The following is a 25,151-nucleotide window of genomic DNA, read 5'->3' as shown; positions in this document are numbered from 1 at the left end:
ACAGTGATGAGCTCAGGGGAGTAGGAGGAGTGTTCTACAGTTTAAATGTAGGGTAAGTATTCAGAACCATTAGCTTTTAAAAGACAGATTGTTAACTCAACCCATTTGTAGCAGTTGGGTGACTGCTGCCCAAGACCAGCATCAGCTGGCAGTGAGGTGAAGAGCAACTGGTTAGGAAAGCAGAGAGAGGGCTGTCTTGAGTGGCTATAGCCCAGGGTGGGGCACAGAGCTGCTCAGCACTGCTGAGCTGCATTTCCTGACAGTCACTCTCCTATAGCCATAATGCTGCTTTATAAAGTTTTAAATTAACTCAATACCTCAGTAGAAAACCAAAGAAACTGAGCTTGGGCTGTTTCTTTAACAAAAGGGGAGGAGGGGGGAGATATATATGGCAAGCTCAGTGCCCCTGTTTCCCCCCTAAGACGTGTTGCTTTACAACCCTTCATGGAAAAATGAGGGGAGAAACTTACTCTATTTGAGGGAACACTATTGCTGTAGCCAATAGAGGATGCAGGGATGAAAACAATGCAATACAAATTTCATTGTAACCCAGTAAACTCTGAAAGGGTCCTTCTTCCCTGCCGTGACCCTCTCCTTCCCACTTATTTGGCTATTTCCAGTACAACGTTGCTCAGTGAGGTAGAAGGTCCATTAGAAGTGGCCAATGTATTTTGAAACAAAGACTTTTAATATATATTCTAGTGATTTTCTTCAAATTCAGATAGGAAGCCTTGCTTGCCTTCTGGTTTTCATTGAGGGCTTTCGCTATGCTTCAGAAGCAAGGGCATCCTGTCAATGATTCACCCAAAGGGGGGGGTTGAAAAATTAGTGCAAAACTATGTCCTCATCCTTCCCCCCCCCCCCCCCCCCCCCCAAAAAAAAAAAAAAACCCAGACCAACCCTGAAGCAGTTAGCCCATCTCAGACCCAACAAGCCGTTCAGTCAAAGGTCTCTTAAAGCAGTTACTGTGAGACTGTTGCAACAGCCTTGACAGTGTTTGGATAATTTTCACTGTTTGTTTACTGCTGGTAGGGCTGTTTTTGCCCTGTATGAGCAGCACTGTTTTCTTCCCAACACAGGCTACATGCTATAAAATGGGGCCCTGAGGAAGGGAGCTGGTTTATTTGAGAAAACCCTGTTCTTACCATGAACTTGACTTTTACATGGAGTAACAGGGTAAGAATTAAATTGGGTATTTTTAAAGAAAGAAAAAGTCTAATCCAAGACACCTCACAGTAGTCAACAACAATTACGGCAATAGGATACACTCACATCTATGCATAAAAGCTCTTTCTATACAGAATTGTTGACATATCCTTCATGTCAGCAAGGAATTTGAAAAGGCACTATGTTTTGTTGGTATTTTCCAACTTAAATTGTTTTTGCAAGTGGGTGCATTACCTGAAATTACAAGGTATCTATGTAGGTTTAGGTTTTACATACAGAGACCTTATTCAATACATATCAAACCAAACCATTACTCCAGAACTTACTTACACCAGTAAGCCATACTTGTTCCCTTCTGCCCTAAACTCTGACAGGAACCTATTTGATACTACACTGCTAAAGATTCCTTCCAGGACTAGTACTTTTTGATCATGAACCTTCTATACCCAGTCATGGAAAAAGTTATGAACAAGAAGTTACCACAGTCTTCTGCATTTAAAGCAGAAAAAGAAAGTATGAGGCATTGATTTTTTTTTTTTTTTTCATTCAGAAACTCAGTTGTTTACCAGCACTATCAATCTCTGACAAAGACAACTTCTGGGTGTTTTGCTGAGTGTTACCTTTTACGCTAAGTGGCAGAGAAAATTGTACAGGCTGGGACTCACCCCCCTGAAATATGCTAAAAGCTTCTCCAAATCTTCAGGGATATAGGGTGACAAAACCACTTTAAGAAGAAAGCAGCCGCAGGAGGAGGAAATGCACTTCTGACAGAAAAAATACCCAAAAGCTTGTTTAAAAATAAAACCCAGACACAGAGCTACATGAACACGTATTTACTGCAAGTAGCTCTATGGAAAGCCAAGTCAGATAAATATAAACACTATACAGAGCTTCAAGCCAGTCTCCCAAAACCGCAAACGCGATGTGTTTTACAAAGAAAACAACATAACAATATTTACAATGGAAGACAAAGCCAGATCAATCAGCTCAACTTTAAAACAGATCTGTGAAGCAGAAATAGCAAATATAATGAACAGTTTCAACCATATATGTTTTAGTTTGTACAGACAATAACTGTCCAATATCAAATTAAATTTACAGGACAAACATTGTTCTATCATTGGTATTTTTGTACTATACAGCAGCATAAACGGGTAGCTGGAAGGTAGTATATATAGTGATATGTTTTACATCATCTGAAAATGTTCTTCCAGCACAATACTGAATAAATTAGTTGCTGTAAACTAAGAGATTCAAAAAGATTGCATATTTATTATGCCGTACCTATTAGTATTTGTACCACTATACTTGAGGTTACCCATTTACTTATTTATTCAGCATTTATTAAATCAGTGCTGTATATTGTACAATGGCAGCCTCAGGGTTCTAATATGAAATAAGTATGTAACAAATTTCTTCAAAACAACCTTTTCCTTTCACATTAAATGTTTAGAACTATCTTCATCCAAATTTTGATTTCTTAGAAAAAATCTAAAGCTTTATAAAAAGCTGTCTACATATTGCATTATTAATTTACGAGACCAAACAAAATCTTTATGGCAAGACAGTATCATGGTCTGTAAGAGTGGTCGTAGTTTTAATTAGTGTATGTTTAGCAGCAACAAGGAACTGTACCAACTTAAAATTCTCTTCCAGAATCAAAACCAGCTCTGTGCTTTTAAACCCTGTAGCAACAGTTTTTCCTGTCACTAGACACTACGTAAACAGATTGGTACCATGTCTACCCCCCAAAAAAGTTTTCACGTTTTAGTGATGTGTACATTTTAATACTCCTCAAAAATAGATTTGGGTACGTCACCGAAGAATCAAGGTTGACGCTAATTTGTTATACAAACTGTACTCGCAATTTAAAGGTTGTATGTTTGAGGTGAGGCAGCCTGACAAATCAGTTGTACAATATACAAAGTAGAGGATTACCAGCTGTGTGGTGCAGTACAGCATGAGGATTTGTGTACCACTTCTAAACCCTTTATTAATCGTCAGTGCCTTTTGTTATACATTGCATGTACCAACGACTAGTGTCACGCTCTTTAAATTCATAGCGGTGTTAAAAACCCAAATTCAATTCAACCCCCCAAAAAAATTCAGTACAAGAGTGAAGCACTTAAATTGTAGAAAAATCAGGGCTTATTTTAAAAATGTCAAATAGTCATTGTTCGCATTTCTGTAAGTGGGATAAAGACAATTTACAAGCCAACATTTTATTTTTTTCCCCATTATGCCAGGAAGAAAGAACAAAAATAGTCCCAAATTAAAAATGGGGCTTTGGTTGAAAGTAAGATCAATTAGGGTGGTTTCCCTTTAAAAAGCTACAGCTGACAGATATAATGCAGAAGTCACAAATGCTGGATTCGACTCTGCATTTCTCCATTCGAATGCATGAACAAAAACCTCATTTTACACAATTTGTATTTATAAACAAGTATCTTGAGGGTAAGAACAAAAACAATCTACAAGACAACCAGCCCATTAATCCTACTTTGTACATACCAAAATTCTGAGCAGAAAAAAAATTCAGTTTAAGCTCTGACAGACATCTGATTTAAAAATATTCTAGCCTATGATCAAGAAATACCTCTTGTACCATAAAAGCAAAACCATAAAAAAAAAAAAAGGCGGCAGAAGAGGTGTCTCCTTCTCTGAGCAGTTCAGTCCCGCGGGTTCACCCCTCAAACCAATGTGCACCTCTCCCTCCCTCCCTCCCTCTTTCCACCTGAAACAGTCCTGAACTGCCAAAATATTTCTAAACAACACATGTTTTAAGCTAACCACTTGTTAATGTACCAGAGAAGCAAAACCCATGTTAAGCAGATAATCAGAAACCAGCTTTCACTTCTCAGAATATAAATTAAAGAAAAAAAAAAAGTTAATGGGAGAGACAGGAGGAAGAAAGGGGCGTACAGGGATCTCCTATTAGCATTCACACTGCCTCCCAAATAGATAGGACATGAAAGACCAAATTCCATCACCAAAGCACAGCTATGAAAAAAATCTCAATTCAAATTAATTCAACTGTAGAGAGAGCTGATGTCTATGAAAAAATTAATTGAAAGGATGTGTGTCCATGTCTGTGCTGGTGGAAATGAAAGTAGCCGGCTGGAGCTGAGCTTTGCTTCCAAAAGCACCACACAGTTTCTGGAGTTACCAGCAGAAAAGTCTTCTCTTCCAACAATGGTTTCCATGGCAATACAGTCAGTCTAGAAAGGAGGGGGGAAAAAGAAAAAAGTCAGTGACATTTTAAATGCAAGTTATATTGGAAAAAAATGTTTTCTAGTGAGGAGAATACATGAAGCTCCTCCACTGCAGAAGTGACAGCTGCCAAATGCAGAACACAGGTCCCTCACGGAGGGAGGGGGCACTACCAGGTGATACCCTGCTTGGAAATCCTGAGCCATCGAGAAGAACTCAGCAGGCTGAAGCACACACCGAAGGGCCGCTGCCACGCATCCGCTGGGCAGGAGCTGGGGCAGCAGCCAGCACCGTGGGAAGGACCACAGCTTACAACTGCCCAGCACCGATTTCACTGTCAATATTTCATTTAAGGAGATCTCGATCCCCTCAGCGCGCCAGGCGATGCGCCTAGCAGAGGCTCTTACTGCACAGGTGGCGCAGGATGGATGGGAAGCAGTTCTGATCACCCAGACCTAATCATGGTTGTGGCGAACCCTCCCATCCACAGCAGGTCCAAAACCGCAACACAAACGCTCCCTGCAACTCCGGCTCCAAGCAAGGAGCGGCAAAGTCACCACAGCTACATGCCCTGTTCTCAACTTTTCAGGAAAAAAGCTTAATTTAGTTATAAGAAGAAACACCTCGGAGCATAGTTTTCCTTTTTTTCAACAGAATCTCACTAAAAGGCGACCCAGGGCACAAAAGCACATAGCTATGGCAGACGGCCACCAGGACTGCTGCCAGCAAAAAACAGGGGCTTCAAACCCACTGGGAAAGGTGAAATACAAAGTGCTTGGTAAAATGAGGGGAAAAAAAATATAACCTGGTATTACAGGAAGATACAGGCGAGTGATGAGGCAGAAATGGAAATAGGAGAGTGGGTGACCTCGAAGCAGGCGGCCAGCTCTGCACGTCACCGCAGGCACAGCAAGGTGAGACTGCCTCAAAAGGCTCCTGACATGGAAAAAACCAGCTGAAGGGGATAGGAATGGTTTCTGCAGCTGTGTGAACACAAATTGAGGAACGTTTGAAAAGTGACTTTTCAGCTCACTTCAAAACCCCTTCCACCCCCAGAGCCAGCGTGAACACTAATTTTCAGTCTGGAGGGGCACTAAGCCAAATCGTGGGTTATGCTGTCTCCCAGTCCTGACAGACTGTCCTCTCCCAACACCTTTGTCCTCTTGGCCAAAGCTGAGGGCACTGTCCTCTGCCAATCAGGTGCCTTTGGTCACCTTCTCTTCAAAGTTTGAGGTTCGTGTCTGCGGGATCCGTCTCCTGGCATTACAGGGAAGAAGGAAACAGCAGGTTGCTCTCATTGAGAAACAACAGCTAGCGTGAAGGATCAGTCTTCAGAAAACATCAAATACAGAAACGTAGTCTACTTTTTCCCCCGCGAAGCCATGCAGTACAAGCTCTCTCACCACTCTGAGACAGCTCGGCACCCTCCAGAAGAACCGCAATATAGGGAATATTTCATTACAAAGCACAGCAATGGCAGCGTGGCCCGCGGGAAGGAGAGTAGGGGGTTCGGAGCTTAATCCTGCCTGTGCCTTTCTGCAGGGTCACAAGGAATCTGGATAAATCTCATTGCTAAAGAAAGCATAGTGCTTCACTGCCTCTACCACAGAAATACGCTGAAGAAAGTGTGACCATCTGAAGAACAAGCACGTTATGTATAATAATGCAAACCTGTATGTTTACTTACATACCCAATCATGCAGTATGCACGCACTAACTCCACCCTAAGTTAGAGAAGTTCTGATTTCCACCCAGCTAAAAATACTGTCCCTTCAAAAGAAAAAGAAAGGAAGAAAAGAAACAAACAGCCAAGCTCAGCTGAGCTGCACCAAGCAGCCCTGCCAGCCCCAGCTCTCGGCAAAGGCTGCCCACAGCTCCAGAGACAGAGAAGCAGCAAAGGCCACGGCAGGGCTGGAAGTCATGCAGAAGTACAGAGGGGTCCTTCGGCTTCAGGGGAAACTCCCTTTGATCCCTACACAACCCACACCAAGGTCTGGGTTGCTGAGTTTCATTTTTCAAATACGTAGTGATTTCAAAAATACAGTAACTTGGTTTTCCACAATTCACGGAAGGGACAGCCAAAATACACCCACAACTCAACAATCTCCATTGGTATTATTTCACAGACATCATAAGATCACTATGGAAAGCTATTGCTTGTTACACACAGAGCGTGCTGTGGTTAGCAATGGCTTTGTTTTCACAAAAGCCAAGTGAAGCTATTATTTTTGAAATAGTTTTCCTCTTTAGAAAAATATTATTTTGTTGTAGGACCAAAGGATGAAAATATGCACCACAGCTTGCAATGAATCACACCTCAGCAATGCAGGCAATTCAAACATTAAAACAGTTAAAGCTTCTACATTAAACTTCTATTCATGAAAAAATAACATTTACCAGCATCCCCCCCTCCTTTCCTTGCTGTAGACCTATAAGCTTACATAAAAGGAACTTCAAAAACTGTCTCTGCTTTTGTCAGGACATTTTTCCTCCACGCCTAACACACAAGGCACACCTGAAAGCTGTTTGACAAGTTATTCTAATCTCCCCAAGCGTATCCCCAAAACGTTTTGAAGAGCAAAGGCCCAGTTGTTTGAATCTGACAATCCCATGTGGCAGAGCTCAGTATTTATACCTAGAACTTTTTGAAAACTTTCATAAACTTATGCCAGATTACATTTAAGATACTCAGAGGGGAAGGGGAAGAGCTTAAGAGCAAAAAAAAAAAAAAAAAAAAAAGCAACCACCCAAAAACCTGCTTACCTCCCGACTTTGATTCTTTGAACAAACCTGGCATAGCTCAGAAGGCAGCACGACAACCAACTCAAAAGCAAGCTCACCAGGTAACTCCAATCAGAGCCCAGACTAACACAGATTAATTTATAAGAAACCAGAGGAAAGTATCCTCAACTAAGCTTCACTACAGCTTACAAATTCCCTGAATGTCCTGGCTCAAATACAGTTTTACACCAGCATAAAGGCAAACTCGGGACTTTCCTGCAGCATCTCCCTTCCTGAAACCCTGCTTCTTAAACAACATCTCATTCATTTGTCCCCACTCTCCCCACGACTATAAACCATACTTCAGCATGTCTCCTCTTCATTTTTAAGCTAAAACAGAATTGTGGGAATTGTGAATAAGCAGTACAGCTGGCTGATGCCCTGAGTCATCTGCTCTTTTTTGGGATAAATCATCAAGCATTTACATATATAGAGATAGATACAAATTGATATATGTATGTATGTGAACACATGTATCACTATCAGATAGAAAAGGCAAAAAGAACCTCTTGAAACTTGACCCGTAAAAAAAAAATTCCCTTCGAAATTTAAGAAAAGACTGAGGTCATGTAAGATCCCTCTCACAAAGCGTGTGCAGTCACCACCATTCGTGAGGGTGGCACTCACGAGTCCATTCCTCACTACAGGACCACAGCCAGAAAGGCCCACAGGTCACCCACCACCAACCTCCAGGCACCAAAGAAATCCCACGTCACAACCAGTGGAGTCTGCGTCCAGGGGTGAGCAGGGTCTCCAGCAGAGCCACAGACAGGTTCCATGGTCACAAGCCCTGATACTGATTTCTGCACCAGGAAGCTGTAGGAGCTCCAGCTGACGTAGCTTCCCCCACCACATCCTCCCAGAAGATCTGTGCTGCACCACCCGCCAAACTGCATCTCACATTCGAGTGCTATGGCTGCCCACAGGGAGCGAGCAGGAGCCTCAATGCCAACAGAGCACAAGTTTTGTTTATACAGAGGGACCTGTACCCAGCTGTGTGAAAGCACCGCACATGCACATACACCACAAGATAAGTTATTAGTCAAACAGGTGTAAAATGGGCTTAATGTAAGTGAGAACAAGCCCAATGTCTGTCGTGCTGCTGATACCTAGAGCCCATTTGTGGATTTCCACCTCTGTGGTTCCTTGCCAGAAGGATCATAGAATGGTTTGGGTTGGAAGGGACCTTAAAGATCATCCAGTTCAAACCCCCCTGCCATGGGCAAGGACACCTCCCACCAGACCAGGTTGCTCACAGCCCCATCCAACCCAGCCTGGAACACCTCCAGGGATGGGGATCCTTAAGAAGTAACCTGGGTTTAGTTAGTGAGGCTGCAAGAGCACTCACACATTAAGCTCCTCGGTGGCCCTTCTCTCCCACACCTGATCTTCTTCCATCTTTTGACTAGCCAGTGGGTGAAGGCAAACTAATGGAGGACATGAAGCGCTCAAAGAAAACAACACAGCTTCTGTGAAGCTGGATGATCTTATTTCAGTCTTCGTAATGTAAGATTCATCAGCCAACAATCTTCTACATTAATAGTACAAATATGAGAATTGCTGATCAACAATAAAAACCAGATTAGGATTTCATTACGGACACCGTAGAAATGTGTTTGACTTACTGACTGAACAGTAAAGGGAGCTGTCAGAGAAATGGATGAAACAACTCTTCTGAAAGGAAAACAAAATTATGAGATGTGAACTAGCTGGGCAGAGAGGAACAATGCTCACGAAGCAGCCCATCAGTCCCTCGGAGTTCTCAAAACATTAATGCCACCAAATAAAACTCAGTGGCCAGATCAGACATGACAAGTTTGAAGATAACTTTCCCTTGCAGTGTAAACACCCTGCCCTTCCTGGATTGTCATGAGCTCTTCCAAGAAAATCTGCTCAGTCTACCCCCCCCCCAAAAAAAAAAAAAAAATTGCTGCTTGTTTTGTTGTAACGATCAGTTAAAACTTTAACTCAAAAAAACTTCTGCACTTTTGAAGCAGCCCAGAAATATACTATTCTAAGTTTTCATAGCACCCTACACTGGGCTTTTCTGTTTATTCAAACTTCAGCTCCGTTAACAGATTCTACACAAAAGCTTCAGCGTTTATTCAAAATTGAGCTCTACTGCTTCAGAATATTGAGAACAATAAGAATTCAACTTCCTGTGAACACCCAATATAAAAAAAAAAATGAGTCCAGAAAACATCCAAACATTTTCACAGATCACCTCTCAAAATATATAAGCAAAGCTTAGAAAAGTGAAAAATGTTCTCTGTTACACAATTCTATTTAAATTCATCATTGTAAGATGGGATCAGATGATAAAACTACACACAGCTGTTCAAAACTTTCTGAGGAACAAACAATCAGACAAAAAGGATTGCAAGAGCAGAAAAAAAACTAAGAGGGCAAATATTTAAAATAGGATGGCAGCATGCCACTGCTCAAAAATGTTTTATTTCAAATTAAGGGACACACTGAGAAAGTGCTCTGTGAGTTTTGTATGCAAAAGTAATGTATAGTTTTATAAAAATTAGGGGCAGAGGATTAGATTAGTCTTAGTTCATTGGATTGCAAACCCAGTGTGTTCCTTTTGAAAACGTATCAGAGGAGAATATATCCAATTTACACTTCATTTCCTGCATCTGAATTATTAAGGTCATACAAGTCAGGCCACTTTGAAACAAACCAAGAGGTTTTAAGAACATAGCAGTCATATCCTAATTCTCGCAAAGAAATCCATCCTAAATAATACCTGTTTTTACAAGAAAGGCTTTTTCTGCAACCAATTCCTAAAAGGATAAAAGCTTTGCTTACAGAAGATATTAATTTAAGATAATTAAATGATTAAAATCTCCATGTCAAAGACTAAGACAGCCTAATGCTTTCTGGAGAACACAACTGAAGTTCTCCATTTCCTGAACTTCAGGTTAGGGGGAAATGGGAATTAATCTGACTTACGCAGATCAAAAGCAGCCAAACAGCCCCAGACTTTCACGTGCACATGGCCACACAATATTCCTGTTGTTCAGGAATGCCCCCGATCCCAACACAACCTCAGGACACAACATAGCGTGTCCAAAAGCATTTTGTTGGCCCCACCGGGACAGGGCAGGAGCACTGCCATGTATTACATTTCAAGCCCTCTGCATGGGATGCGGGTCACGGGGAGGGAGGTAATTTGCCCAGACACATTCTTCACAAATTAGCGAGAAATATTTTTTTTGCCCCAGTTCTTACCAGATACACAGTTACTATCCTGTGTCACTGTCCTATTTCTTTGAGTTGTAAAGCATAGCTTTAGACCCTGCTAGAGTCAAGTGGTGTTTTTGAGAAAAGCAGAATTCCTTCTCAATTTGCACCCGCAGACCCCAAGTCTACAAATATAAATCAAAGACACCGACACATTTGCCATGGGGATTGCATAGGCAGTTACTGTACCCGGGTAACCCAAACGTGGCCCTGACACAAAAGACATCCTTAGTTGGGAAATGTCTTAAACTACGTGCTTACCATTAAACACATATTCCATGGACTTTCTTCATTCAATAACAACAAACAACCGATGCTCAAATTGAGCTACTGAATATATTTTGTACCTACAATTTTACTTTCCACAAGCAAAAAAAGCAAAATTTGTTTAAAAAAAACCTGTTACATGACCCACTTTTCATTGGATAAACTATTTAAACACAGCAACTGGTAACAACACCCCCCAGTAAATTAGATTCCTCCTCAAGCTTTTATTTCTAAAATGTAGAAGACAGTTACTCTTACAAATAATCTTTATCCACAATTGTTAATTCTGCTATTCTTAGTGCTTCGCAATTTCATCAGCTAAAAAAACTCTCCCATGCTTTAAGATCATTTTTATTCACTTCGCCAAAACGCCTTATCTTTTGCAACAGTGGCTTCTTTTTCTGTTTTAATAAACAGCAGTGTTGTTTCTAGGAAGGCCTCATGCACACTCCCTAATTTCATCTCTTTTACTGATACTATTCCTAGAACTAGGAAACCTGCACACAGTTTTGGCAGGGCCCTAAGATCAACTCAAATTGCAGCAGACAGCTTGACAAGAAGTTGTTGGGGGTTTTGGGGGTTGGTTTTTCTGGTTGGTTGTTTTGTTGTTTGTTTGTGTGGGTTTTTTTTTTTAAACTAAACTTCAATTACAATATAGCAAGCCAATACTAAAAAATTAATTTTTCTCCACTTAAAAGCACATAGAAGTTCAAAACTTCAACTTTTCATTTTGCAGAAGAATGAAAAAAAAAGTTCTGTTTTTTCAAAAGCACTCTCATGGCAAGTGTGTAAGCTATTACAGCTGACCTCTAAACTGTAAAAATCATAGGTAAATTTTAGCCAAAAAAAAAGAAAATAATCTTGTTTGTGTGGCTTCTGACAATCCCACCTGCTACAGTTCACTCTGCTCTCGTGACAAAGGTCAGGAGCCCAGAAGTGCCAATAGGGAGGAATATATTGAATATATTTCCTGCCTCTGCTCTTGCCCCAGACTGGATGTTAAGAACTGTTAGGAAGTGAATTGGAAAGAAAACAGGCAGGTCAAACACTGGCACTGAACGGCACGCATGGCACTGGTGTCCTCATTCAAAAAGGGCTTGGAATAACTGGAGGAGTTTCTGAGGAGTGCAGAAAAACTCATGAAACGTGCAAAACAGCTTCCCAGTGAGGAACAGCCAGGTAACACGGACCTTCAGCCTGCAGAGAAGTACTAGGATGTATCAGGAAATTAAAATAATAAATATTGCACCACATTGTCCCTGCTGTGTGCAGTACAGGAAGCTGCTGACAGCACCCTGGCTAAGTGTATGGCAGAGGGGGACACAGCATCTACACAATCCGAAGTGGCATGGAGAGAAAAGATAGCATTCGTTATCTCTTCCAATACACAAACTAGGGGCTGCCAAACAAAGCTGGTGCGGAGCAGGGTCCAAAATAGAGAGAGGTCCGCACACAGCGTGTACGGACTGACCGCAGGCAGCTGGGGACATGAGGAGTTCACACAGGATCAAAGAGAGACTGGAAAAGTACTTGGATTAAAGATCCATAAAGGATTATAAAACAGACAAACTACATCAGGCTCAGGAAATCCCTCAAGCTGAAATAAAAAAAATTAAGAATTCAGAGGCCGGGTGTACATTTGTGGGGAAGTACCACATATGCCTGCCCTGCTCTTCCTCTGCAGTTTGAGTGAGCAAAACTATTATAAACACAACTAAGAGAAAGGACAGTGTCACTCAGGACTAATGAAACAGCTCCCCACCCTTCAAATCACCTTCCCTGATATTTCCTTTCTACAGAAAGTTTCACCTGTTCTAATTAATCCCTTTGCTCTTCCCAACCATTTTAGCCATCCACATTTGAATGCATTCAGCACTACCTTTTTCTTTCACCTCTTTTGCCATAAATGACTGTCAAAGGCAGAAAGTTACTACATGGCCACATACCCAAACAGTTACCCCCTCCTCAGCCATAGCTTTTGCCCGTGCGTGCCTGCACAAAAATAAAATAGCAAAGATTTTTTTTATTTATTATCAGCCACCATCTGCTACCACACACAGCAGTGACACGCATCAATTTTTTACATCTTTTAATTATCACTTTGTTGAGCATGCATTAACATTTGGGTCCCGAAACCCTGGCTTACGCAGGCTCAGCCTGCACTGCAAGTGCGAAGCGAGGTCTTCTCAAAGCACAGCACATTCACAAGAGCCAAGGACAGGACCTCCAGCTGCCAGGAGCAGCTCAGGACAGAGGACAGAGCTAAACCATGTCTACAGACAGACAAGTTTCAATCAACAGTGTGCAACTCTTGTTTAGTGTTTACCTTGTGGAACATGTCAACGTTAATATTTGCATCACTTACACCCTCAACAGTGAGCCAAGCCTGGCTGCTGCCACTACTTCCAGACTAACCCGCAACCGCTACAGTGTCTGTTCAACCTGATCAACCGACACAGAAATAAACAACTTTCTCCTGTCAAAACTACCATTTTGCACTCCAGCTTCCGCAGCCGAAAGCACCGCAGCAGCGACAGGCAGGTGCCATCGCGACCTCCCTGTTCGGAGCTGGACTCCCAATGGTCCGACACACTGGTTACAAACCCTAGAGGTGACTGTATCTCCCAAGCCACGCTGCTGCCTCCTCCGCAACGCCAGAACATTGCCTGAATCCCAAAGATGACACCTAAAAAGCCCCTGCAAAAACAAGAAGGAACGCATAGAAATGCCAAGGCAAGTCCATAAGCCTCGTCGCTTCTGGAGCAAAGTCTCACAAAGAAGAGAGGATGCAGGTTCATGGGACATTAACCGCCTAGGGATGCTGCACAGGGTGATCCTGTGCTCTGGTACATGTTCCTGCACCCCTGCTTGCACCAAATCTATCAGTCACATGGCTGCAGGAAAACAAGCTTACAGAAAGGAAAAAGGAAAAAAAAAAAAAAAAAAAAAAAAAAAAAAAAAAAGAGGGGAAAAAGTTATCACATTCCACATCTAAAAGGGAGAAGTAAACATTGGGACATGCTCCTAACTCGGAGATACATGTTGGCCCACATTCCTCTTACGAAGATTAATATCCTGGCCAGTGTTCTGACATTTACCTCATTCTTTTCAAGTCATTTAAACCATTACAACCACTGTATTTATAGCTCGCTACCTTCCATTGCTCCCTGCCGCGTGCATACCCTTCCAAGTGCCTCTACGAGCTTCCTCTCCCGCAACCTCACTCAGGAGCCTTTTATCTCTCTGCGAAGCTGACTCTTATCTCCACTCTGCCAATGGCAGCAGCCTTGATCTTTATCGTACTCTCCACCCCAGCACATTAAGTTTCATCCATCTCTTCAGTTTCATCTTGTAAATTGTAAGCTCCTTAGGACGGGGACCAACACATTTACATTTGCGGCATGGTACAGGGGCCCTCCGTCCTGCCTACCTGCTCAGGTTCTGCAACAAGTAGAGATCATGTCTGCAGCAACAAGCTTTCGTTAACAGGCTCACGGTCGTAATGTCGTCTGAATGATCGCAAGATCAAATCTGTTCATTTTTTCAACTCATTTCTAACTGATTTCCTGTTCACCACAATCTCCAATTTAAAAACATCTTATCCCAGAAACAAACAAAACACACCCCCACCCCACCCCCCCAAGAACACCACAGAGTTAAACATAGATGGCAAATACCTCCCAAAGTGTCTCACATAACAAAAAACAAACATTCTGGAAGTCTGAACTCAACAGTAGATGTTACTACTGAAAACCCAAACAGCTTGCAATATTTTCTAGCAGACTAATAAGAAAAAAAATCCATACAGCAAACAGTATCCTTTTGGCCCCTTAACCCATATTGGTTTAGACTTAAGAAACTTTATTGGTTTAGACTTAAAGCGTGTTCCTTCATTTGTATTGATGGAAGTTTTACCTGCATCCAACTTGTGCTGAAGAAAGCCCTTGGCCAACCCACCCACAAACAGGCTCTGATCTAAGTAACCGAGGAGCAGCCTTTCAGTACCATTTGCTGGTTTGTCTTGGCCATTTTAGCTCAATTGTCGATAAGCTGCGGCAAAAGTCACAGAAATGCCAATGCCTGTCAATAGCTTAAACAGAGTTTTCATACAAATAAGGTATCCCATGGCTCACATGAATAACTTTTCTTGGTCCAGTGTGCAATAAGTTCTCAGATACCTAATGATGCATCTGCTTCACTGTCACTAAGAACTCTCCAAGCTCCTGGTAGCCTCAGAGATCTGTGTGCAAAGAAGCACTAGTTCCCAAAAATCCCCCCAGGCTCAGGCTATCCAGCATCAAAAAAAGTTATACTGCAAATTCAGCTCTTCAGCAAGAGCCACAAACCATAAAGCAAGCTGGCTTGGCATGAGCATGGGAACAGAATTGCACTCTTCCCTGTGGAAGAAGGGTATCATTCATTAGTGCCTCAAACTTAGAAGCAAATTTCACCAGGTTTCTTGCACACCTTTTGGCGCTATTCCCCATGATTTTCAGAAAAAGAAGAAAACATTTTGATATCCTTAGTCATTCCACAAAAATCCTGTTCTACTAAAAGGGAAACCTTTCTCCACATCGGTAGCACGTTTATGAGCCTTTCATGCCCTAGCAAAAAAGGAAATACTACTCTTCCCTATTTTATGCCCTAAATAATAATTCAATTGGATATTTATACAAGTTCATAATATACATATACTATAGAGTGAACACAAACACTATTCATCTTTTACTAGCAATTTAAAAGTTTTCAATTTTCTTGAGTCACATTAAATTGTATCATCACCTCAGAATTATAGCCCAATCTTAACTCTATTAATTTTAGTATAAGCCATCTCTTTCCAAGACCCTTTCTTCTCAGAAGATTAAAAAAGATTAGACCTTACACTTAACTCACAAATCACTGGCACACAACACACAGGTATACACACACACACCCCCCGTCTGAATTGGTAGCAACCAGCCACATAGTTAAATTCACAGAAAAATAATGTTTTGAAATAAGCAACCTTTGCCCCTTAAGATACAGCTCATGACTTAACCAGGGCAGAAAATTCTTGCCAACAGTCTACTACACTGCTGCTCTTGGGGTAATGCTACACCTGAAGCAAAATCTCCACAAATCCAAACACTTCCAGATCATTTAGATAAGATACTCAGCAACACCTCTGAAATGCCTTTGATGAGTCAGGCTAATTTACCTTTGTCTTCCCACTGCCCTCAAGTATGTCACAAATCCCTATTGATCAAGGTTCGCAACTAAATCGTAACCGTCCCTAAGCCGAGTGACCTTTACGGAGATGCAGGGCTTGATTAAAATGAGAACATCCTTTTTCCTTTTCCCCCAGTCATTGCTTTAACCTGTAAGAAAACAGTGCAACTTGATCATTGGATTGTTTTTAATATCCAAAAGTTCAACATGAAAAAAAGTCAAACAGCAAATTCGCAGGGTGGACCATAGGACAGCTCTCCAGCCAAGTCATTACATACCATTTAAGGATGAGTCATAAGATAATGCTATGTTTTTAGGACAAAACAGCAGTAATAATACACCTCCAGGCCCCAGAACTCTTGACTCTCACCTGCCTTTCAGTTTTATCACTCCATTTTCCTTTGAGTTGAAGAATGCCACATTTGATCACAACACTACTTAAAATAAAATTGTAGAGTTTGTTTCCCCGCTTCGGATCAGCAAAACAAACTTGTTAGGGCAATCAACATACTGGACACTATTCAGCATGTTTTTTGGGAGCACCACAGATCCACAAACTGAGCACACAAACAGGCACCAAGGTACAACACAGTACTATAAGCTCTTTTTAGTAGCATCCAAAACCTCAAGGCATAAACCCTCCCCCCAGCAATCAATATTAAAGATCCTTTCATAAAAAAATCGAGCACATGCACAGAAAAAAAACAAGCCCACGCTCTACCTACTGCTAACATGCCACTGGACATACAAAAAGCCCCTAAGAAATACCTAGTGACAAACCACTCCAGTACTCCTGGGCTGGAATACAGCCACTGGAAGGACTGGGCAAGCGCCCGCACCTTCTGCAACTCCCACCTGCCACCCCAAGCGACAGGGAACAAGGGGCCCTCAGACATCAAGGGAGGAGGGGAGAATGTGATGTTTTAGAGGAAAAACTAAAATAATGTATTTAAGATTCCACCAAAAGTTTTTTAGAAAAGTTTGAATTGGTACCGGATTACTCCCCGAATGCCCCGCATCCCGCAGCGGTGCTTCCACCTACCAGACAGCTAGGAGCAGGAAATTGTAGACTTCCAAAAGCGATACGTATGACCATCAGCTGATACTATGGACTTAGGGTCTGGAAAGCTGATTTCCAAAAGTATTTCAACACTGACTACAAGTAAGCGTTCTCTCTCAGTGGCAGGGGAACATTCTTGCTTGTTTTTCTCACCCAAGCACAAGTAAAACCCAACTGATTCTTGGTCAAATATGTCATAATTAGCTCACTCCCACGCTGCACAGCAAAAATCTGTTCTGCCTTCAGCAGCTCATACACTACTTGAGAAAGTTACCCTGGGTATTTTTAAGCTGTAAGTCACTCAAGACTGTTAAAGTGGCATCTGTTACAGCAAGATTAAAAAAAAAAACAAAAACAAAAAACCAAACCATTTTAAAGAATTATTACCCCAGCATCACTTCAAAGATGTAGGACACACAGCAGTGTTCAGATGCGCTTCAGTAGGGTTCTTCAAGTTATTTTTAAATTGGCCTGTGCCTTAAGTATTCTGCCACTACAAAAGAGCCTCAGTTTGAAGCAAACTTTTAAAACCACTAGTCTGAAACCCAAAAGGGGCAGTTATTTGCCTGGTATCCTGTAAACTGTAATTTACTATATTATTAATAGCCAAAACTTCCAGCTTCTGAATTTCTCAAAAGTGTATATTGTTCATTATATTCTTCAGGATTTTGCATTTGAAATATGCAAGTTTCCATAAAGGATCTGGACAATTTGGAGCGCAAGTTTTGCTTCACAGCTGTACTTGCTTTCCTTCCTCTCCGCTCCCCCAAAGTGTGCACAACACTCTCGCCCAGGCAAGCACAGGGGAGATTAAAAAGGTGAAGAACATTTAAATTATAATCCTGCACTTTAGAGAACTTCTGAAATAATATCTTAGAGTACTGTTAGAATGTCAGGTAGAGATAAGATTAAAGAGTGGGTGTAAAATAGGTGGGTTGATATTAAGCTGAACATTACATCTACTCTGAACAGTCTGTTTTGTTTTTGGGGTATCTTTGCAGGTTTAATATTTCTAATTAACTCTGAAGAAACTTGTATTATACAGGACCCATTATGCAGTTTATTACCACCCCATTCTCATTATCCTCCTCAGTTTCTACAAGGTCCAATAACAAGGTATACATTAGCTAAGCCCTGTTTGAAGTAGCTTTAGTGTTCTGTACTCCTAGCACAAAATTTCATGACTCAGATTCATGTAATCAAAACTGCAAACCGCTTGCTTCAATATTGTGTAACAATTTCGTGATGAAACTGTTTTGCTAATGACCTCTTTAAACTTCAGGCATTAAAAAAAAAAAAAATCAGAACCTTGTATTCTTTCTATCATCATCATTATCGACATAAAACCTGAGCTTAATTTTGCCTAAACCTAAAATAGTTTACTAACAAGTCAGGCCTATTTACCAGTTCAAGTCAGCGCCCTTCCCCTCCTCCATCTATGTCATGAATGGAGAAGGGAGGAAAAAGAAAACACGTTTGATTCCCATCAGTGAACCTGAAGCAGTAGTAGTTTGGGAATTACAATGAGGGGGCAGTGATGCATTGGAAATCACTCTATCCCCCTCCACAGCCAGGAGAACTGCAGCTGACTCACAGAACACAATATTCCCCTTAAGCAAACAAAACCAAAACAAAACAAAAAGCAAACAATCCGAAGTTGGGAAGTGTTTTCCTTCCAGTAAAACTGCAGTTTAGGGAGAAGAGATAAAGTTCTCTACCTGACTGAATTTAATAAATGTGGAATAGCTCCTTTCTAGAAAGTAAAGGGTAAATGCAACTGCTAAATATTTTCCTTAAGAATGGATTTAACCACAGAACATTTTTCAGGCAAAGAGACCAAAAGAGTGGGATGTAGAAGGAAAGAAAAGACAGCACTCAGTTCTGCCAAAAGTCTCCGAAAGTATTAAAAATATCACTTACACACAGGCACACTACACCTCTCCAGGTTTAAGAGTGAAGCTTTATTTTCACTACTCACAATAGAATGTGAAAGTGTTTTTCTGGATTACAGAAAAACTTTTTAAATATTAAAATAAAAGCTTTATGGCAGTAGAAATTGATAAGCTGAAAACAGACTTCTAAAATTATGCTTGCTATAGCTCAGAGAAACAATTCAGTATGCAAAGGAAAACTGGTATCTTCATAAACTAGAATTTTAAGTCCTTACTAAGAAATGTACACCACCAATTTACAACACTGTACTCAAATTTGGCAAGCTACTTTTAGCCTGGACTATTCCAAAATCTCTTCGCCCCTCCACAAACCACCTACAAGTGAACAATGCCCACACCCCACCTGCCCTCCTACTATATACCAGAAATATTTTATGCTGTCTTTATAGAAAACTGTTACGCCTTGTTTTGGAGCAGTGGTTTATAATTTTTTTTTTTTTCTTTTTAGGACTAGAAAAAAGCCACCAACCTAAGCTCTTGCTATTCTCATGCTTAATTTCCTGCCAATGCCTACGTTTTTATGCACAGAGTTTCTTTCACTTCATTTTAATGCAGGTTTCATTTCCAGAAAGCTTCAATTCACAGCAAAAAAACAGCAGCTGGAAGTCTCTGGCCCCTCCGCAACTTGTAACAGGCAAGGGAAAAGCCCCAAGCACAGGGCTGTAGATATTTTGCTGCAGCAGCAGTAAACAAAACGTTTAACATAAGTACAGTTTCTAAACACATTATCTCTTGAAAAATATTTTTAAATGTAATATCTACAGTACAGCTGCAAGAATATCATCTCTCCTTTTTTTTCCCCCCTCTCAATTTTGTAAGAAGTTCTACTTTATAACACAGATTTTAGTCATATGAGGAGAATAAGATCAAGTAGGAATTCTGCTATCTTTGGGGGTGCTTTAAATAAAAAAAAAAAAAACGAGAAAAAAAAAAAAAAAACAACACACAAATCAGCTCCAGCAATCAGTGTGCCTTTGAATTAGCAGACAAATCTTTGAAGTGCTGAAAGACTAACTTTGGAAGAAAGCACTTCTTGGACTGGCAACTTTCAACGTCTTCTAAATTTGATTCCAACCAACAAAACAACGCAGAGGAAAAAAAACCACTGAGGCAAACCACACATTTCTGAGCAGCCCCAAGCAGTGCTGCCAGACTTCGAATGGCATGCGAGCTGAGTCAGGCTTATACCTTCCACTATTAAAGGCTACAAAATTTTAAGCTCCTGCAATACCTTCTGCCTTTAGAAGCTTAGTTTTAAAGTGAAACTAGAAAAAAAAAAAAAAAATACACAACTATCATTTCAGTGTTTAAGATTGCAATTAAAAATATAAAAGCCAGCAGTAGCCTGCCCCTTTACTGCTTTTTCTGTTGACAGAGAAGTAGACAAATATCAATGTCCAACAGCGATTAAATATTTCCTCTTAGTCCTCATCAATTATTGACTACGCATACATTTGCAAAGAGAGGAAAACATCAGTTCCAACACGTACGGTTTGTTATCTGGGTGGGTGAATTACTGTAAGGAGTTCAGTGGGTCACTAACACCAAAACAAGGATTATACTTCCAAAGTCACAGCGCAGCGCGTGCACAAACACTGCTGTTCAGTCAGTGGACACGCACAATACCACCAACAGCTAATTACTGGTTTTTGCTCCCACCATGAGAGCAAAGAGTTTATCATATGAATAGGAGCATCCCTCCTCTTTCCCATATTCTTCCTCCCCACCCCCAACATCCTTATTTTTTATGCACACCTCAAACTGCGTTACCTTAAGTTGGGTCACACCACTGATCACTTGAAAGCTAGCAGCCTTCTCTCTGAAGTTTCAGACCTGGAAGACACCCCTCAGAGCCTGCTCTTCCTCTATTCCAGACATTCCTCACCTGCTACGCAAAAGGCAAATCCCTCTGTACAGCAGGGTTACGGCTCGGCTAAGCTCTCGGACACTACTAGAAGATGGTGAAGGTGGAGGGCATGGACCGCAGGAGCCCCCCACCAACCCTAGTCAGCCACCAGGAGATGGCTCCTCTGCAGGATACAAGGATACTTTGGAGACCAGAGCTCAAAAGGAGCACACCAAACCTTCAAGGGAAAAAACTGAGTTTTGTTTATGTAAGATTCAACTAAATAAATGCAGGCAAATTTGCACATTAAAAAAAAAAACAAAACCAAACCCTAAAACATGCATTTCCCCTATATTTGTTGAAAGAAAGAGATCTAAGCCCCAAATTTTGATGCCTAAACCCTATTTAGCCATTTTCAGCTTTCCCTATCCATGACACATATTACAAAATATCAAGTTCACACAAAAAAAAAAAAAAAAAGTGAAAAGTCATCTAGTTAAGGGAAGAGGAGGAAAACAAAAGTGAAGGAAAAAAAAAGAGCTACCATAACCTTAGGACAAGAATTTACAATATGAAATATGTCTAATGTTTATACTAGCAAAATTCTTTTATAAAAAACTAAGGCAGATGACAGTTTGATAACACCTCTAACTGCCTAGAAGAGTCACATAAATCCTTTAGGCCAAGGACCATGTCCCCTTTCGGCTCTGTGTGGCGGTGAGGATGCTGCTCTACGCCGAGACTGGTTGTACTAGGATAACACAGAAGGTTATAAAAAACACTCTGGGGACCACATTTCAGTATTAAGTAGAGAATCTAATTCCTACAGTTAAGCAAGCACGTAAGGAAAGGGCTTTTAAAGTTACAAACCTTTTCTCGCAGCGTTACACTTCAGACCATCGGATCTGCTGAAATCTATGCTTACGTAAGCTCCACTGTCCAAACCTGAAGTACCATTTTGGAGATGGCAAGTTGGCGCTGTTGTACTTGCCTCACAGCTTATAGGATCATCGCGTAAATTCAGAGCAATGTAGTTTAAGCCATTCTGAAATCCAGTTGAGGTATCCCTGGACATTTTGCTTTCCTGACCATCAGAAATGTTTTCATCTGGTTTCAACCAAACATTGTCAAATGAGGCAGAGCTGTGTCTTTTGCTACTATCAGTAAAGAAGGAGGAGGAAGTCGTCACAGTCCCAGCAGAAGAGAATGTTTCAGAACTGTGTCTCCTCCTGCCTTGAGGATCGGCTCGAATCACTTTCGGTCCCATAGGAGGTTGAGAGCCAGGAACAGAGAAGCTACTGCTACCAGCATACCGATCAACAATGCACAGTCTATTAACTATGGAAGAAGGGCTATCAATCTTTACACCGTCGTCGGACTCGGCAGCAAATGGCCGAGGTGGTGTTGCTGCCATGTTGAATGTCATCTCCGTGTAGTCATCAGTCCTGTTATTTGCAGTGCTAACACAAGCAGTACCAAAGGAAAGCCTAGCGTAGTCAGGATTTGGTTGGTTTCTAGGAATACTGGAACTTGCATAAATTGAAATATCTGTTAGAGAGTTGGACAGGTCCTTCGCTGCTTTCGGTGACTGTACATCCAAGTCAACGCTCATATAATCAGAAAGCGGGGACTGTCTGTGGTCACTACTCGAGCCTAGAGATGATGGCGATCCTTCTGCAGATAAGGAATATGGTGTATTACTCGCCTTTTCATTAAAATCAATATTTATATATTCACCGGGACTCACTGGCTCAGGTGGAACTGTACGATCATACATCCTTGGGATAGTGTTACTCCCTCGTGTACCTAGGGGGAGTCTGGTGGGCCTAGCAGCCCTGTTCTGCACAAGTGCTTCCTCTGAATCTTTCACCACTGGCAATTTAGAGATGCCGTTAGCCAGAGCCTCGCTGTTAACACCTTTTACATTTTCTGGTCCACCATACAAGAGTTTTCCAGGTGAAGACATTGGAACATATTCACTGTGGTCACCGTTTTGTCCTGATAATGCCTTAAAGCTTCGGGGCAAAGAAAAATACGAACTGAAACCTTTGGAAACAGAAGCGGTGTGAATATAATTCGAATCACCAGGGTGCTTTGGAGCAGAATTACCAGGTGACATATCCATATACTCATTGTTCATGATCTTCTCATTACTCCCTTTAGAAACAAATCCAGTTAAAGGACTTCGTACTGGTGAAGAGCTAGCCTTTGGGAACATCATCATATATCCTCTGGAGTCAACCTGAGAGGGTGACCATGAATTGTTAATCTGTTTTGGAACAGACATACTTTTAGGAGTCATTGGCAAATAATCACTGTTGCTGGATAGAGAAGACGCGACTCCTGGCATCATTGGCATGTACCCATCATCCCTGGCTTTACTCCTGCTTTGGTTACATACAGAATCAAGACTGGCGTCACTGTAGTCCAAATCATGGTTATCTTTCAATTTTGGTGTTTCAGAGTAAAGTAATCGTCCATGATTAGAATCTTCATCTAACGAAGCTGTAGTTTGTGTTGTCTTCTGCTGCACTGCTACAGAAGTTGGTTTTGTTAGAGAGTAAGTTCTTTTCCTGAGACACTTTTCAGCCTCCATATAATCATCTCTTGAGCTATCATCTGCCTGCTTGCTCATGGACATGTACTCACTCAGACAATTCTCCTCTCTGATAGGCGGTGTGTTTCCCAGGGAATCCGGTGTATTACTCCGGACCCGAAAGTACCTGAAGTCTCCAGGGCTGGAGCCATATTCATCAGAAGAGATAAATCCCCCATCGCTTGGGGAACCACAAACGGATGAGCTAGAAGGCCTGGTCAACATGTCTGAAGCAGACCCATGGCCACTACTGGAAGAAACACTGATGGGACTTGTAGTGGAGGGAAAATGAGAAACGGGCAGCGAAGCAGACCTGGTGTGGTAAGACGAGCTGAAAGCGGCTCTCACATACCTTCCACTTCCTTCTTGCCGGCCCAAATTCATCCTCGCAGTATTCAGGTGGATCAGACTCCCAGTCACTGACCTGAAAGGTCTAGTCATGGTTCCTTCTCCTTCGCTGGATGTTCTGAAGCGATAGGAGTTGCTGCTTTTGGTGGTAGGAGGAGTCCCTCCTGCAACGCTCTCAGTTCTAGATCTTCTCTGCAAGCCTGTCTGGCTAGGGGGCAGGTTGCCCAAGTGCCTCCTAGTGGTGATGAAGGAGATAGGATTGGTACCACTACCACCACCAGAAGACTGGCTCTTGCTTCGGGGCCTGAACTCTGCAAAGGCCTTTAGAGCTTTCATGGTCTCCAGAAAAGTCTCGTGCATATTCTGGGCGACCACAGAATCATCCACTTGCATCCAGAGTTCTCCAGGTCCGATGGACGCAGATCTGCCCACTTCGATGAAGAAGAAGTTCTCCGAGTGTCCGCAGCGGCGAATATTCATTAGCTGCAAGTGGACAGAGGGCACCTCCGAGTTGAGCTTGACGAGGTGGATGGCCTTGCTGGAGAGGCACAACCTATACACTCCAGTAAGGTTTTTTGTTTGCCCCAGCCCTTTGGGCTTAACGTTGACCTGCCACACCTCCTTGAAGACGGTGCCGGGCCTCAGGGCAGCCCCGTAGTGCTCGTCATCCTCGTCCACCTGCTGATCGGCATGGTCCTCCTGCTCCAGGAAGCCCCTCTTGCTCTGGCTCATGAGCTCGCTGATGGCCTGGTACCAGGCCTCCTGCTCGGCCTCGTTCTCCGCCAGCATGGCGAAGTACTCGTCCTTGGTGTACAAGGCGATGATGTGCTTGTGCTTGGCGTCCGCCCGCCGGCTGACGGTGAAGCACTGGTAGAGGGGGATGACCCGCTTGGGCGGGGGGCAGCAGAGGGAGGCCGCCCCGCCGGCCCCCGCCGCCCTCAAGCTGCTCTTGAACTTCTTCTCGCTGTCGTAGTACTCCAGCCGGGCGGGAGCCAGGTGGCTCTCGGCCCGCAGGACGAAGTACCGCTTGTGCCCGTGCTTCTGCTTCCGCAGGTACCCGCACTTCCTCACGTCCTCCCCGGCGGCGGAGGGCGGGGGGAGGCCGCGGCCCGCCGGGGGGGGCTGCCCGCCTCGGCCCACGGCTCGGCCCGCCGCGGGGGCGGCCTCCGGCGCCGGGCAGAGGGAGGCGCTGGGCGATCGCCGCAGCAGCAGCAGCAGGTGGTGGGGCTGAGGGGACGGGCAGCGGCCGCCCTCGCCCGCCGCCGGCTCCCCCTCGCCCGCCGGCACGCCGGGCTCCTGCTGAGGCAGGGCTCCACCTCCCGTGTGGCGGGCGACCGGCTCCTCCTCACCGGCCGCCGCGCCGCCGCCGCCGCCCGGGCCATTCATCCCACTCGCCATCTTAGGGGCCAGGGAGGGTCCGGAGCGCCGCCGAAGGGGTACCGGGGGGGTGAGCGGGCAGCGGGAATC

General features: G+C 42.8%; 1 protein-coding gene across 1 annotated transcript; it reads right to left on the bottom strand.

Moving 5' to 3' along the window:
• Nucleotides 1-1,569: 1,569 nt before the first annotated feature.
• Nucleotides 1,570-25,082, bottom strand: IRS4 (insulin receptor substrate 4; the record flags this gene model as incomplete). Its single annotated transcript, XM_082488344.1, has 2 exons — nt 1,570-4,385; nt 21,611-25,082. 2 exons carry the CDS (start codon nt 25,080-25,082, stop codon nt 4,381-4,383), a joined length of 3,477 nt encoding a protein of 1,158 aa, XP_082344470.1. The 3' UTR covers nt 1,570-4,380.
• Nucleotides 25,083-25,151: the final 69 nt, after the last annotated feature.

The sequence above is a fragment of the Vanellus vanellus genome (genome assembly GCF_965231255.1).
Source record: "Vanellus vanellus genome assembly, chromosome: 10".
Lineage (NCBI taxonomy): Eukaryota > Metazoa > Chordata > Aves > Charadriiformes > Charadriidae > Vanellus > Vanellus vanellus.
The sequence above is the reverse complement of the archived record's forward strand: the minus strand, read 5'-3'. Positions and strand labels throughout refer to the sequence as shown.